The sequence below is a fragment of the Fundulus heteroclitus genome, unplaced genomic scaffold (assembly GCF_011125445.2).
Source record: "Fundulus heteroclitus isolate FHET01 unplaced genomic scaffold, MU-UCD_Fhet_4.1 scaffold_68, whole genome shotgun sequence".
Classification (NCBI taxonomy): Eukaryota; Metazoa; Chordata; class Actinopteri; order Cyprinodontiformes; family Fundulidae; genus Fundulus; species Fundulus heteroclitus.
Genome location: NW_023397121.1, coordinates 410,462 through 425,261, shown reverse-complemented (window position 1 = coordinate 425,261; position 14,800 = coordinate 410,462). Strand labels below are relative to the sequence as shown.

The 14,800-nt window shown below is 49.4% G+C and overlaps 1 protein-coding gene across 5 annotated transcripts in view; it reads left to right on the top strand.

The window, feature by feature from the left end:
- lrrfip1b (leucine rich repeat (in FLII) interacting protein 1b) overlaps positions 1-14,207 on the top strand; it is a 31,709-nt gene extending 17,502 nt beyond the window's left edge. For 2 of the 5 annotated variants that reach the window (XM_036133820.1, XM_036133819.1), the window contains 11 exons: positions 1,179-1,223; positions 1,334-1,384; positions 2,522-2,599; positions 2,718-2,753; positions 2,840-2,965; positions 3,091-3,261; positions 3,332-3,424; positions 5,821-5,913; positions 6,274-6,366; positions 7,476-7,596; positions 7,904-10,903. In XM_036133820.1, coding sequence (XP_035989713.1) covers positions 1,179-1,223; positions 1,334-1,384; positions 2,522-2,599; positions 2,718-2,753; positions 2,840-2,965; positions 3,091-3,261; positions 3,332-3,424; positions 5,821-5,913; positions 6,274-6,366; positions 7,476-7,596; positions 7,904-9,795 — 2,799 coding nt within the window. In that variant the 3' untranslated portion in view covers positions 9,796-10,903. Of the gene's footprint in view, positions 1-1,178; positions 1,224-1,333; positions 1,385-2,521; positions 2,600-2,717; positions 2,754-2,839; positions 2,966-3,090; positions 3,262-3,331; positions 3,425-5,820; positions 5,914-6,273; positions 6,367-7,475; positions 7,597-7,903; positions 10,904-12,498; positions 12,549-12,628; positions 12,741-12,817; positions 12,898-13,038; positions 13,144-13,435 lie in introns of those variants that run through there. The other 3 variants (XM_036133823.1, XM_036133821.1, XM_036133822.1) reach the window with 3 other exon arrangements.
- Positions 14,208-14,800: the final 593 nt, after the last annotated feature.

Here is a 14,800-nt window from a genome sequence, read left to right as displayed (position 1 = left end):
ATGTTTAATTTTCGATGTTTGATTCTAAACTTTTGTATTTTTATTTTATTCACTGCATGTAAGGGATGATGTGTATTATCAGAAATGAATGTATAGCTGCTTCCAGTCCATTCATTTCAGATAATGGACACCTCATCACGCTTATACTCTGGTCATAATAGAAAATATTATTGCTAATACTCTAATGTATCACCGTTAAAAGTGAACTATTTAAAATCTCTCAATGTGACGCCTTGCCAAGGTACCCAGCTAATGAGCCGGCTCAATAATTCAGAACAATCTGGCTATTGTTCCAGAACTTTTTATAGGTGTCCCATAAGACCCTTTAACACACACCCTGCAGCCAATCAGAATGCAGTATTCACCCAGACCATAGTATAATCTTCATTAATTCCCTTCTCTCTTCTTCCAGCATCTTGTTTTGACTTTATTGCGTCTTGTCTGTGTTGATGTTGTGTGTTTAACCCCTCGCATGTCTGGCAGGCTGTTCTCCCTGCTCTCAGTCTGTCAGGCGGACGTTCTTCAGGCTGCATGTTACCAGAATGATTTTATTCTCTGAGCTCCTCCTTTAAGTAGTTGTGGTGTTAGCAGCAGGTATATGTGTGTTTAACCCCTCGGCATGTCTGGCAGGCTGTTCTCCCTGCTCTCAGTCTGTCAGGTGGACGTTCTCCAGTTCTCCAGCCTGCATGTTACCAGAATGATTTTATTCACTGAGCTCCACCTTTAAGTAGCTGTGGTGTTAGCAGCAGGTATATGTGTGTTTAACCCCTCGGCATGTCTGGCAGGCTGTTCTCCCTGCTCTCTGTCTGTCAGGCGGACATTCTTCAGGCTGCATGTTACCAGAATAATTTTATTCACTGAGCTCCATCTTTAAGTAGTTGTAGTGTTAGCAGCAGGTATTTGTATCTTTAACCCCTCGGCATGTCTGGCAGGCTGTTCTCCCTGCTCTCTGTCTGTCAGGCGGACGTTCTTCAGGCTGCATGTTACCAGAATGATTTTATTCACTGAGCTCCACCTTTAAGTAGTTGTGGTGTTAGCTGCAGGTATTTGTGTGTTTAACCCCTCAGCATGTCTGGCAGGCTGTTCTCCCTGCTCTCTGTCTGTCAGGCGGACGTTCTGCCGACTCGGTGTGCTTCTTTCATCTCCTCCTCTAACGCGTCTTCTTCTTGGCCTTTCAGGAGGACAGTGAGCGCTACTCTCGCCTTTCTCGGAGGCACACCTCGGTCTGTATCTCTTCTTCTTCTGTGTTTGCTCTCGTTCACCTGAGTGGAAGCGCTGCTCTGACTGATGAGTCTGGGTGCGCTCCATTCATCTCCTGCTTGTTTGTCTGTAGATCTCCGATGACGAGGAGAGGATGTCTGTTGGCAGCCGTGGCAGCTACAGGGTGAGTCCATCACAAACCGTCTCTGGGTCAGAGATGTTCAGAGATGTTCAGAGATGTTCAGCAGTGTTGTAGTCAAGTCACTGTGCCTCGAGTCCGAGTCCAGGTTCGAGTCTCCAGTGTTCAAGTCCGAGTCAAGTCCAAGTCATTAAAAAAATCCGAGTCGAGTCCGAGTCAAGTCCATTACTCTTCCGAGTGAAGTCCGAGTCGAGTTACTATTGATCCATTACATATGGAGCATTTTGCACTCCATTTTCTGCCAATGCAGGTGAAATCCTTAAACGCGAAACGGACAATCTTCGGGGCACTCATCTCTCCTCCAGGCATGCCGCAGTGAAAATTAACGTTCATTGTAGGAACATGCCATGACGTGTGATGTATGACATGAAGCAGTAACATTCCATTGCATTAATAATTTAAATATTAAAATCATACACCAAATAATATTCTAATGACATATTAAAATTATAGCCTAATGATATAAAACAAGTCAAGTCTTTTTCTCAATTTCCGAGTCAGAATGATCTGAATGTAGGAGTCCGAGTCCAAGTTCGAGTCATCAGTGCTCAAGTCCAAGTCAAGTCACAAGTCTCTAAATTTAGCTAATGACTCGGACTCGAGTACTACAACACTGACGTTCAGAGACGTTCATAGACCTTCAGACACGTTCGGATACATTCAGACACTTTCAGAGACCTTCAGAGACGTTTATAGACCTTCATGGTTGTTCAGAGACCTTCAAACATGATTAGAGACGTTCAGAGACGTTTATAGACCTTCAGAGACGTTCAGAGACCTTCAGAGACGTTTATAGACCTTCATGGTTGTTCAGAGACCTTTAGACACTTTCAGAGACCTTCAGAGACGTTTATAGACCTTCATGGTTGTTCAGAGACCCAGTCTTCAGGGCGGTGATGTCTTATTGGTGGAGGCTCTGCGGTCCGGTTCTGAGTTCAGTTTGTCCTTATGTCAGGATTAAACCTCATGGCTGCACCAGACGTCTCTGTTTAGGTCCTTCATGAACTGGACCCGCCTGTTTCTAACATATCTGGGATGTTCTGCTCTCATGGCTTCACTAAGACATTCTCTCTATGTCTTCCCTCTTTCCTTGCCTCCTTTCCTTGTTTCCTGCGCCCTAAGCCTTCCGACTACGGCGGGCTGCTGGGCTCCAGCTCTCGGGCCTCCTCCAGGGCCAGCTCAGCTCGTGCCAGCCCTGTGGTGAGAGAGGGGGGCCCTCCAGCTCCCCCTGCTGACTGTCTGTGGTGTTGCAGCCAATCAGGCCCTGGATGGATCTGATTGGTCGGTTACTGACCCGTTTCCCTCTGTGTGTGTTCAGGTGGAGGAGAGGACCGACCGGGAGTTCATCGATAAGGTGAGACCGCTGAGCCGGGACCCAGGGGCCCCGTAGCGGCCCCGTAGCGGCCAGAGAGACTAAAGGTGTCCGTCTCGCTGTCTCAGGGCTCCAGGACGGCGTCCACGCTGTCCGCCGCCACGCTGGCCTCGCTGGGCGGAGCCTCGTCACGCAGAGGAAGCTGTGACACGTCGTTCTCCGTGGAGACGGAGGCATCGATCAGAGAGATGAAGGTACTCCTCCAGTCTTTAGTACCAGTGGCGCTGAAGCAGAACCTGAACCAGCTAGGTCCGCTTCAGTCCAGTGAGAGCTGAGCAGGGCTGGTTGTAGACCGTCATGTGACCCTGGTGCCCTGCAGGACTCCCTGGCGGAGGCGGAGGAGAAGTACCGCAGAGCGATGGTGTCCAACGCTCAGCTGCACAACGACAAGACGACGCTGATGTTCCAGGTGGAGAACCTGAGGGAGGAGCTCAGCGACATGGAGGAGCTGCTGTGGGAGGCCCGGCGCCGCGGCGAGGACTCCAGCAAGGTCAGGATCTCTGCGGCTGCTCTCTGTGTTGACGGTGGGGGTCTTAGAGCTCGGCTTGGTGTCTCTGCAGGAGCTGGAGCGCGAGCGTCAGGCCCACAGCGTCCTGAAGGTCCAGTTCAAGGAGATGGAAGAGAGCCTGAGACGAAGCAACGAGCTGCTGACGGTCAGAACGCCCCGGACACATAATTACACCCAAACATGTTCAGCCATTATCTGATCTAGAGGTCTCTAAATTAGACTCATCCCTAGAGGACAGGGTAGGGGAAGTATCTACCCCCTGAAAGATTTCTGTTCTTAAGACTCTTTAAATGTGTCAGATCTTCAACTGATGTTTAAAATCAGGATTAATTAATTAAGGGGTAATCCACCCTGAGGCTGTGAAGAAGGGAACTTGGTGGTCTGGACCTGGTGTGGAGCTCCAGGACCTGGAGGACTTGAGGTCTGCTCTCTAGCAGAGGTCCTGAAGCAGAAGGTCCGACCATCAGCTTGGCTTGGTTCTGCAGCGGGTGATGAACCAGCTAAACGGCACGTTCACCTCTGAATGGTTGAAAAAACAACATGAGGCTGTGGAATGGCCTAGTCAAAGTCCAGCCCTGTACCTGAGTGGGTGCTGTGTCATGGTCAGATAAGCAGATATGGAAGCTATGAACTCGTGTTTTCTGACAGCGTGGGACAGAGTTTCACCCGATACAGGAACTGGTTCCGGTAATGGCCGACATTATCGGGTCAGCAGCAGCAGGTACTAATGCAGGGTGACCCAGAACAGGCTGAACTACGCTTAGCAATCTGAATCCAGTTCAACCAAAGATTTGGTCACATTTATTTACATTTATCCAAACATCTGAACTCAGATCCATCAATCCATACTCCGTCATGCATGTCCCTGTTGGGTTGATGGGGGGTGCTGGTGCCTATCTCCAGCATTCAATGGGCGAGAGGCGGGGTTCACCTGGACAGGTCGCCAGTCTGTCACACTGAACTCTGATCAGCTCTACCTTATCCTTCCTGCATATCCTCCTGCCCACTTATACTCTCTGCTGCCCTCTGCTGGCCACTGCTGCTCTTTGCTGCCCTCTTATAGTCTCTGCTGCCCTCTGCTGCCCACTTATACTCTCTGCTACCCTCTGCTGCCCACTTATACTCTCTGCTACCCTCTACTGCCCTCTGCTGCTCTTTGCTGCCCACTTATACTCTTTGCTACCCTCTGTTGCCCTCTGCTGCCCTCTGCTGCCCACTTATACTCTCTGCTACCCTCTGCTGCCCTCTACTGCCCTCTGCTGCCCACTTATACTCTTTGCTACCCTCTGCTACCCTCTGCTGCCCTCTGCTGCCCACTTATACTCTCTGCTACCCTCTGCTGCCCTCTACTGCCCTCTGCTGCCCACTTATACTCTCTGCTGCCCTCTGCTGCCCACTTATACTCTCTGCTACCCTCTGCTGCCCTCTACTGCCCTCTGCTGCCCACTTATACTCTTTGCTACCCTCTGCTGCCCTCTGCTGCCCACTTATACTCTCTGCTACCCTCTGCTGCCTACTTATACTCTCTGCTACCCTCTGCTGCCCTCTACTGCCCTCTGCTGCCCACTTATACTCTCTGCTGCCCTCTGCTGCCCACTTATACTCTCTGCTACCCTCTGCTGCCCTCTACTGCCCTCTGCTGCCCACTTATACTCTTTGCTACCCTCTGCTACCCTCTGCTGCCCTCTGCTGCCCACTTATACTCTCTGCTACCCTCTGCTGCCCACTTATACTCTCTGCTACCCTCTGCTGCCCACTTATACTCTTTGCTACCCTCTGCTGCCCTCTACTGCCCTCTACTGCCCACTTATACTCTCTGCTACCCTCTGCTGCCCTCTACTGCCCACTTATACTCTCTGCTGCCCTCTACTGCCCTCTACTGCCCACTTATACTCTCTGCTACCCTCTGCTGCCCTCTACTGCCCTCTGCTGCCCACTTATACTCTCTGCTACCCTCTGCTGCCCTCTACTGCCCTCTGCTGCCCACTTATACTCTCTGCTGCCCTCTGCTGCCCTCTGCTGCCCTCTACTGCCCTCTACTGCCCTCTACTGCCCACTTATACTCTCTGCTTCCCTCTGCTGCCCTCTACTGCCCTCTGCTGCCCACTTATACTCTCTGCTGCCCTCTGTTGCCCTCTGCTGCCCTCTGCTGCCCTCTGCTGCCCACTTATACTCTCTGCTACCCTCTGCTGCCCACTTATACTCTCTGCTGCCCTCTGCTGCCCTCTGCTGCCCTTTGCTGCCCACTTATACTCTCTGCTACCCTCTGCTGCCCTCTACTGCCCTCTACTGCCCACTTATACTCTCTGCTACCCTCTGCTGCCCTCTACTGCCCTCTGCTGCCCACTTATACTCTCTGCTACTCTCTGCTCCCCTCTACTGCCCTCTGCTACCCACTTATACTCTCTGCTACCCTCTGCTGCCCACTTATACTCTCTGCTGCCCTCTGCTGCCCTCTGCTGCTCTTTGCTGTCCTCTAATGCTCTCTGTTATTCTCTGCTGCCCATTCTCTGCTGCCCTCTGCTGCCCTCTGGTGGACAGGAAGTCTCTGACCTGCGTCTGAAGAGCGGCAGCTACCGTCAGGAGGTCTCTGACCTGCAGGAAACTCTGCAGTGGAAAGAGAAGAAGATTGCGGTAGGACGCTGCTGCTTGCACAGTTTCTCATGTTTCCAGAGGCAGAAGAACTGGAACCAGTTCACAGTTCACTGGTTCTGCTCTGAACATCTGGCCCACATATTTCAGATAAATCCAGAGTGACAGGGTAAGCGTATCTGAATGCATCTCTGGTGCAGAGTTCAGATGAATTCACTCAGTAGAAGATGTGTTTGGAACATCCTGATTGGTGTTCATTGGACATTAACAGAACCCAACCAAGGAAGGGCTGAAGGCCTTTTTCTGCCTCTGAGAAACCGTTACAGCTGTTTTCCTACTTGTTTCCTGCCTCCTAAGCTTGTTCCCTCTCTAACCTCCTTCATTAACTCCTTCCTACGTCAGGCATTAGAGCGCCACAGAGAAACCTCCGACATTGTTCGGATCGAACGTGACCGGCTGCGTGCCGAGGTGGTCCGGCTGCGAGACTCCCTCAAGGTATTTGGACCAAATCGTCCTCAGACGGGTTCTTGGTGACGCGCAGAAGGAAACGTTTGTCTCATTAAGACTTCCTGCAGATACGATTATGCCACAAAGAGGAAGTTCCTCACGTTCTCATGTAGCACGGGTTCACTCATGGCCCATTGTTAGTGTATCTGCCTCCAGAGCCAAATGTTCTTCCCTGCAGGAACTACCGCCTGAGGGGTTGCTGTTTAGACCTCCCTGGAGCCACAGGGCTTTCCTTGGAAAGATAGAAAGCTTTCAACAAGCAGCAAGAACCAATACCAGCGCTTTAAATGGTCACATGACTCTCAGGAAGACACATTCCAGCCTTTGATTGGCAGACTTTGTCAGTAAAAACAGCCGTTTAGCCCAATGGAAAGTTCAAAGAGATCATTTTCTGATAATATAGCCATCAGATTTTGGGTCTTCGCCCACATTCATCATGAATGCCCTAAACCACATTTGGTGTTTTCTTGCTATTGTTTTCCTTGAATTCAGACTCCCTCCAACATTTCCTGCTATAAGATATTATTTCATGTCCATCTACTAAAGTCCATATGTGGACTCTTATCAGAGCTGTTTTGATAACTTTGCTCCAACAATAAAACTCAGCACTAATAGCCCCCCCCCACACCAGCAGACACAGATTAGCCAATATTTGCTGTACTAAAACCTATTTTTGTGAGGAATAGACCCGGTGCTGAAGCAGTCAGGATACTTCTGTCCGGTTTGGACTGAAGATGGTACCTAATATACGATTTCTCTGGAAATCTTTAAAGGAACATTTTGTTGTGTCCAGTTGGACCCGTGCAGACCTCCCAACACACGACACACATTCCATCCTGAATATGTTACACCTCTAAGAAACAGCTCTTATTATCCATTATTGGTCTACGCTGTTTGGCACCGAGCCTCAAAAACCTCTACGGAACCAAACCGTTGTAGTTTTGGCTCATGTGGTCCAGAACTTTGTCTCTTGTCTGCTGTTAAACTTGTATTGTGACTCAGGTCGGGCTGTTTCTGGGCGACAGTGAAGCCCAGGAGGTAGAAAATGTCCTCAGAGTCTGCGGTTGATCACTGATTCACAGCTCTTGGCCCAACAGGACCACGGCGTGCTAGTCTCTCCTGACACCTCCACCAACGGCGATGCAGAGCAAGCTGAGGATGAATGCGCCTCCCGACTGGCCGAGGACTCGTCTCAGAGCGGCAGAGAGAGCATGCTGGGTAGGAGTTAGTTACAACAATGTTCACTGAAACTTTGGGATATCTAACCAAGCCTTTGGTTTCATCTAATTATCACTTCTGGATAGGAGACTAAGAAGCATGAAGTTCATGTTGGTTGACGTTTGTACCCGGTGTATGGTTCTGTCTGCTTTTAAATCAGCTCGTTAACCCGTGGGCTCCGGTCCTCCTGTGATTCTTCTGGGGTCCTCCTGTCCTCGTCGCCTCGGTTAATCTCCTCCTACTGTCTGTTTTCCATCCTGAATGTCGGCTCGGTTCGGTCCTCCAATGTCTCTTCGTGGTCTTTCAGGGAAAGCTTCAGAGCGGCAGCCAGCAGAGGACAACAGAACCCCTCAAAACGACCCCAAAGACAACAACATGATCTCTGGGAGTGACCAGGCCAGACCGTCCAGAGAGAGACGGAACCCGGCCGAAAGAAGGCGAAACCGGCAACCGCGGAGCAAAGGAGCTGATCCCACCAAGAACCTTCCCTTTAAAGGGGATGGAAACAGAGCTAATAAAAAACAGCCCAGCAGAGACGGGCGTGGAGAGCCAGATCACAGGCCTGAGCAGGCCTTCAGAGATACCACCACGGCGGGTAACCCTGGATCTGTTGGGGTCATGGACCTGAACAACTTAGGAAGAATGAGGGAATCCACCAGAAAGACCGTATCTGTCCTGGACCAATCATCTGGAAAGGTCCTCAGATCCAGACTTGTTCCACCTCGACCTGCTAAAGAGATGATCCTGGACAATCGATTGGTGGTGCTGGGTCTTTCACCGTCTGGAAAACTGAAGTCTCTGTCTGAAGAGACGATAAACCAGGATGTCCCTTCCACACTGGAAAGCAAAGCTTCTTCCTCTGAAACAGACGTAGAACAAAAAGACTTGTGTTCCTTAGATGTGGGTCCCCAGAGTCCAGATGAAGATGCTCCAGGTTTCAGTGAAGTTGGTCCCAGAGAGTCGATGGTTGAGACGGAAAGGTTGAGTCCAGAAAGGTCCGCCAACAGGACTGAAGCCAAACTGGAGACTCAAGCAGCTGCTACGTCTTCTCCTGAATCTTTGGGAAGACCCGAGCAATGTCAGAAGCAAAGCCCTGGAGACCCACTCCTAGGAGCTACTCAGACCCCCACAGCTTGCCCTGAGCACCCACAGAGAACATCACCCTTTGTTCCAGAGGACACGTGGACCAGTTTGGAGAACACTGTCCAAGATCTGCTCCAAGGGTTGGAGGACACACCAGGGTTTGTGGTTGAAATCTCCAGAATCTTCTCAGAAATCCTCATCTGTCTCCATCAGTGGATCTCAGACTTGGAGAACACGCTTAGGAACGGCCCAGGAAATGAGTCCTGTCAGAATGAAGGAGGAGGACATGCGTTAATAAGGCCAGTGGTGGGTTCCAGACCCTCCATGAAGACATGGCTGCATCTGGCAAGCCTAGCCAGAGAACCAGCAGAGCGTCCTGGATGTGTGGGAGGAGATTCTGCCTCACACAGAGTGGGTTCAGCCTCAGAGAGGATGGAGAACCAGTCTGGTTCCTCAAACAGAGCTAGCTCCACTCCTCACCACCATACCGCCAGCACCGACAGAGGGACCTGGTCCAGACACAGACACCTGCAGATGGACGCTGAGTCTGGAGCCAGTCCTGCTGGATGCTGCTTCCACCCACCTGCTTCTCCTGTGAACAACTCCTCTGCAGACTTTGTCTTTGTTGACTCGTACTTTGCAGAACCGCAGTCCAGGTCTGAGCTCAGTTTGGGGAAGACGTCCGATAGTCAAAGCCATCTTCAGCTTCCTGCCTCAGAATCAAAGGAGCTGAGAGGGAACCGCGTGGCGGCACACTCTGCAGCTGGACAAAGTTCCTCTGTCAGGAGATTCATGGAAGTGACCGCTGAAGAGATCCGAGCCTTGGCCGTTCCTGAACTGGCTCTGCTGGGCCTCCAGGAGGGACGACGGCTGGAGGGCTCCAGTGTGGGTTCAGTGGAGGAGCTGTCGGTGGAAGACATGGACAGCTGTGAGGAGGCTGACGAGGAGGAAGAGGAGATCAGAGCGCCTCCACCACAGCAGCAGGACCGGTCCAGGACGGAGGCGGAGGTTCACGCCGTTGTTCCACCACTGGGCAGTGCAGAACCAGAGCCGGACCACGAAGAACCCAGTCTGGACAGCAGGAAACACGATAACACCGACTGCAAGATTTCATGAAGTCAGCATCTTCTTCTGCTGCTGCTCCTCGACCCTGAGTAGCAGCGGTGGGACTACAAGCCTTTTGATTCAGCGCATCATCGTTCTCACCAAGCTTAGAAACGGGCCGGTAGGCTCCACCTTACTGGGTTTCAGTACCTGTGAGCATGCTAACAACGTTCCAGATGTCCATCCACCGATTAGGCCCCTGTTCTCCACAGCAGCACCGTGGTTAACAGCTCCTGCTGCTTCTAGCTGTGGTCTGGATGCTGTCGGTGGGGCAGACCCTGTCAGGATACCCTGTCCTGTCCGGTTTTAACTCTTGGTGTCGACCATTTTACCAAAACAGCGTGCATTTGTCAAGCGTTACGTCGATGGGGCTTGTTATAAAATACGATTTATGAAGATTCTGAAATGTTCCCAGTTTGAGGAACACTGCTAAACGCTGCTAACTGATGCTAAACGCTGCTAACTGCTGCTAACTGCTGGTAAATGCTGCTAAACGCTGCTAAACGTCGCTAACTCGAGCCCACATGAACGATTTAACAGGAGAATCAATGATTCTATGGCTCAGTTTGAGGAATGCTGCTAAACGCTGCTAACTGATGCTAAACGCTGCTAAACGTCGCTAAACGCTGCTAACTGCTGCTAAATGCTGCTAAACGCCGCTAACTGCTGCTAAACGCTGCTAAACACCACTAACTCGAGCCCACATGAACGATTTAACAGAAGAGTCAATGATTTTACGGCTCAGTTTGAGGAACGCTGCTAAACGTTGCTAAACGCTGCAAAACACTGCAAAACGCTGCTAAATGCTGCTAACTGCTGTAAAACGGTGCTAAACGCCGCTAACTTGAGCCCACATGAACGATTTAACAGGAGAGTCAATGATTTTACGGCTCAGTTTGAGGAACGCTGCTAAACGCTGCTAAACGCCGCTAACTGCTGCTAAACCCTGCTAAATGCTGCTAAACGCTGCTAAACGCTGCTAAACGTCGCTAACTCGAGCCCACATGAACGATTTAACAGGAGAGTCAATGATTTTACGGCTCAGTTTGAGGAACGCTGCTAAACGCTGCTAAACGCCGCTAACTGCTGCTAAACCCTGCTAAACGCTGCTAAACGCCGCTAACTGCTGCTAAACCCTGCTAAATGCTGCTAAACGCTGCTAAACGCTGCTAAACGCTGCTAAACGTCGCTAACTCGAGCCCACATGAACGATTTAACAGGAGAGTCAATGATTTTACGGCTCAGTTTGAGGAACGCTGCTAAACGCTGCTAAACGCCGCTAACTGCTGCTAAACCCTGCTAAACGCTGCTAAACGCCGCTAAACGCCGCTAAACGCCGCTAACTGCTGCTAAACGTTGCTAAACGCTGCTAAACGCTGCTAAACGTCGCTAACTCGAGCCCACATGAACGATTTAACAGGAGAATCAATGATTCTACGGCTCAGTTTGAGGGAAACCGGCTGAACTTCACCGTACAAGGCGTGCAATTAAGTAATGTGCAATGAATGTAATATAATTCATGGAATATAATACACATAAACCCCTGGTAGTCGGAGGCATGCTGGAAGGATGAATGGAATGTAACGCATGCGTATTAAACAAGGTGTTCTGATGGATACTGTGAACCATGGGCTAACCGGCACCAGGAGGAACAGACTGGACTCTTCTTCTTCCAACACTTCTGTACGTAAAACCTGCCGTCATCCTGCCTGCCCTACGGCAAGCATGAAGGGACATTTAACCAGGATTCTACAGAGCAACGGTGGAACCGACTTCTATTTCTGCTTAATTCAGGCAGCATCTTCTTTGTCTAAAGACGAGTGACGCAGACTGAGCGACAGCTGGCGGTTAGCGGCTAACATTAGCGGCTAACAGTTAGCATTCAGCTAACTCAAATGTTCTTATTTAGCATCAGTTTAACGTAGTAAAGCTAATATTTTCGTTGGTGGAATCTAAATTTGAGAAGCTAACTTGTTGGTTGTCTGTGCTCACCACTGTTGTAAATGTTAAAGGAGCAATATTTAGGAAACCGAGGAAAACATGTTCTCCGTTAGTTCTGACCAAGAGAAAGACGTTTGGGAATTTATTTAGGTTCCTGCAGACGTGATTCATGATTCATTAGAAAATACAGGAAGCTGTGAACTATCGAGAAATAAATATATCCGCTGAACCCTAAAGCTCCATGTTCTGGTCGTGTTTTTGTATCCTCAGTACATGATGTTCTCCACACCTAAAGGGTAAGCTAACGTTCTACCTGCAGCCTGATTTACGATACTTTACAAGGTCAGAAATAATTTGAAGTTGAGACCTGATTGAAAGTCAGTCTACTGAACTGAAAAGATTCAATGAAAGTTTCTAACTGAAATTAATTGACGTAATTAAATGAAATGTGTGGATTACGTCCACCATGGGTGAATTCACGGTTCCGTCCAGGGACTCTTAAATGAATCCACATTGTTTACCTCCCAGAACAGAGGAGTTCCTCAGAGCTGTTGACCCACTTTGTTTTGAATTAGATTGTGAATAAATCCACAGCAGGAGTGAAACTTTTCAGCCAAAGGAGCTTTGAAGGAGCGGAAGGTAATATTACTAGTCTGAGACGTTAAAGTTAATGAAATAAATAGTTTTGGAGAAAAGTCTGAAGAACCTTTCTCAGCAGCTTCTCACGGTGGAGCTGGATGAGGACCTAAATCCTCTCTTTGTGTTCTGCTGCAGAACTGCGGATGAAGAAACTGTTTGAGGACAGAGAAAGTTTACGGGATCAGGTCAGAACCTTTGGTTCCAACTGTCAAGACGCTGCGAGATGTTGGAGAACACGGCTTTAACCCCAGACCTTTATGTCCAGGTCAGGCTGCTGACCTCTCAGCTGAATCAGAGGAACGGCCAGGATGGAGTACAGAACCCAGGCGAGAACGCTCAGGAGAACGGCATAGACCCTCACCTGTTGGACCTGCAGAGTAGGTTCCTGATCAGATCCGCTGTGTTTGTCTGCTGCTCAATAAGTCCTGAGTTCTTCATGTTCTGTCGTCACCAGGAGACGCCAACCGGCAGATCAGCGAACTCAAGTTCAAACTGGTGAAGTCTGAGCAGGAAGTGGCCACTCTGGAACAAAATGTGACTAATCTGCTGTTTTCTGTGGAGGTCTTCAGTAAATCAGTGCATGTGATCAGCAGAACCCGCTGCTACGTTCCATCTAGCATCCTCTGCCTCCACTGCTGAATTACAGCCTGCCACGTTCTACTGTTCCCTGCTCAGGTGCTGCGCCTTGAGGGTCAGGTGTGTCGCTACAAGTCGGCGTCTGAGAACGCGGAGAAGATTGAAGATGAGCTGAAGGTGGAAAAGAGAAGACTGCAGAGAGAGGTGAGAGCGCCCCCTTCAGCTTTGGCTGTGCAGACACCGCTGGGAATGTTTATTTTCTCCTCATTTAAACTCGCCTGCTTCGTTAATGGAGCTGGCCAGATGCTAGCAGGACTGCCCTGCAACAAGAAGGTCTCAGGTTCACTAACCAGGCGACCCTGTTCACTAACTGACGTCAGGTTTAGTTTAACACAATGTTTCAGTTCTTGTTGGTTTTTATTTCAGACTTTTTTAAAGATCTTTGGTGTGTTTTCTGTGTGGAACTGTTCTGGTAACAATGTGTCGTTCCTTTCAGCTCCGCTCAGCTCTGGACCGCATCGAGGAGCTGGAGGTCACCAACAGCCACCTGTCCAAGCGCCTGGAGAAGATGAAGGCCAACAGGAACGCCCTGCTGGCGCAGCAGTGATGCTCTGCCCTGGACAGGGTCTTCAGACGGAGCATTTCCACAGAGAGACACCAGAGTCATCAGAAGACAATCAGTGCCAGACGGGTGAAGAAGACAACCAACCAAAACGCACCAAGCAGGAAGTAACAATTGAAGATAACCGTTGTGGAAAAGCACTTCAGAACATCTTCTGGAGCCTGTCTGAAGAGCTGGGTTCTTCAGAGCCTAAACTCCAGTTCTTAGACAGGCCTGGTCTGAACACCCTGACAGGTCCAAAGGACGTTCAGGAATGTTGACGCACTTATTTCCACGTTTCAATCAAACGGATCAAACTGGACCGGATGGGATCAGTGCGATCTGGACCGCTGCAGCACTGTTTATTACATATTTTTCTCTTCTGCATTTTGGTTGCTGAAGCAGTTTTGTTAGGTCATGTCTGTCTTATTTATCAGTTTTTTTAAGGAGCAGCTTTGTCCTCACAGACTTGATCAAACCAGATCCAACTGGATTAAACCGGATCAGACCGTTCTGCAGCTGTCTTTTTATTAGTTTATCATCTGTTCCTCGTTGGTTCCTTATGTCGTGAAGCACCTTTGTTGGCTCATGTCTGTCTTCTTTTTCTGATTTTAGTTTATTTAGGGAGCAGTTTTTCTCCTCACAGACTTGATCAAACCGGAATCAACCGGACCAGACCAGTCTGCAGCTGTCTTTTATTAGTTTATCATCTGTTCCTTGTTGGTTCCTCATGTCGTGAAGCACCTTTGTTGGCTCATGTCTGTCTTCTTTTTCTGATTTTAGTTTATTTAGGGAGCAGTTTTTCTCCTCACAGACTGGATCAAACTGGATCAGACCGGTCTGCAGCTGTCTTTTTATTAGTTTATCATCTGTTCCTCGTTGGTTCCTTATGTCGTGAAGCACCTTTGTCGGCTCATGTCTGTCTTTTTCTGATTTAAATTTATTTAGGGAGCAGTTTTTCTCCTGACTGGATCCAACTGGATCCAACTGGATCAACCAGATCAGACCGGTCTGCAGCTGTCTTTTTATTAGTTTATCATCTGTTCCTCGTTGGTTCCTCATGTTGTGAAGCATCTTTGTTGGCTTATGTCTGTCTTCTTTTTCTGATTTTAGTTTATTTAGGGAGCAGCTGTTTCTCCTCACAGACTGGATCCAACTGGATCAAACTGGATCCAACTGGATCAACCGGATCAGATGTCTTTTATTAGTTTATCGTCTGTTCCTCGTTGGTTCCTCATGTTGTGAAGCATCTTTGTTGGC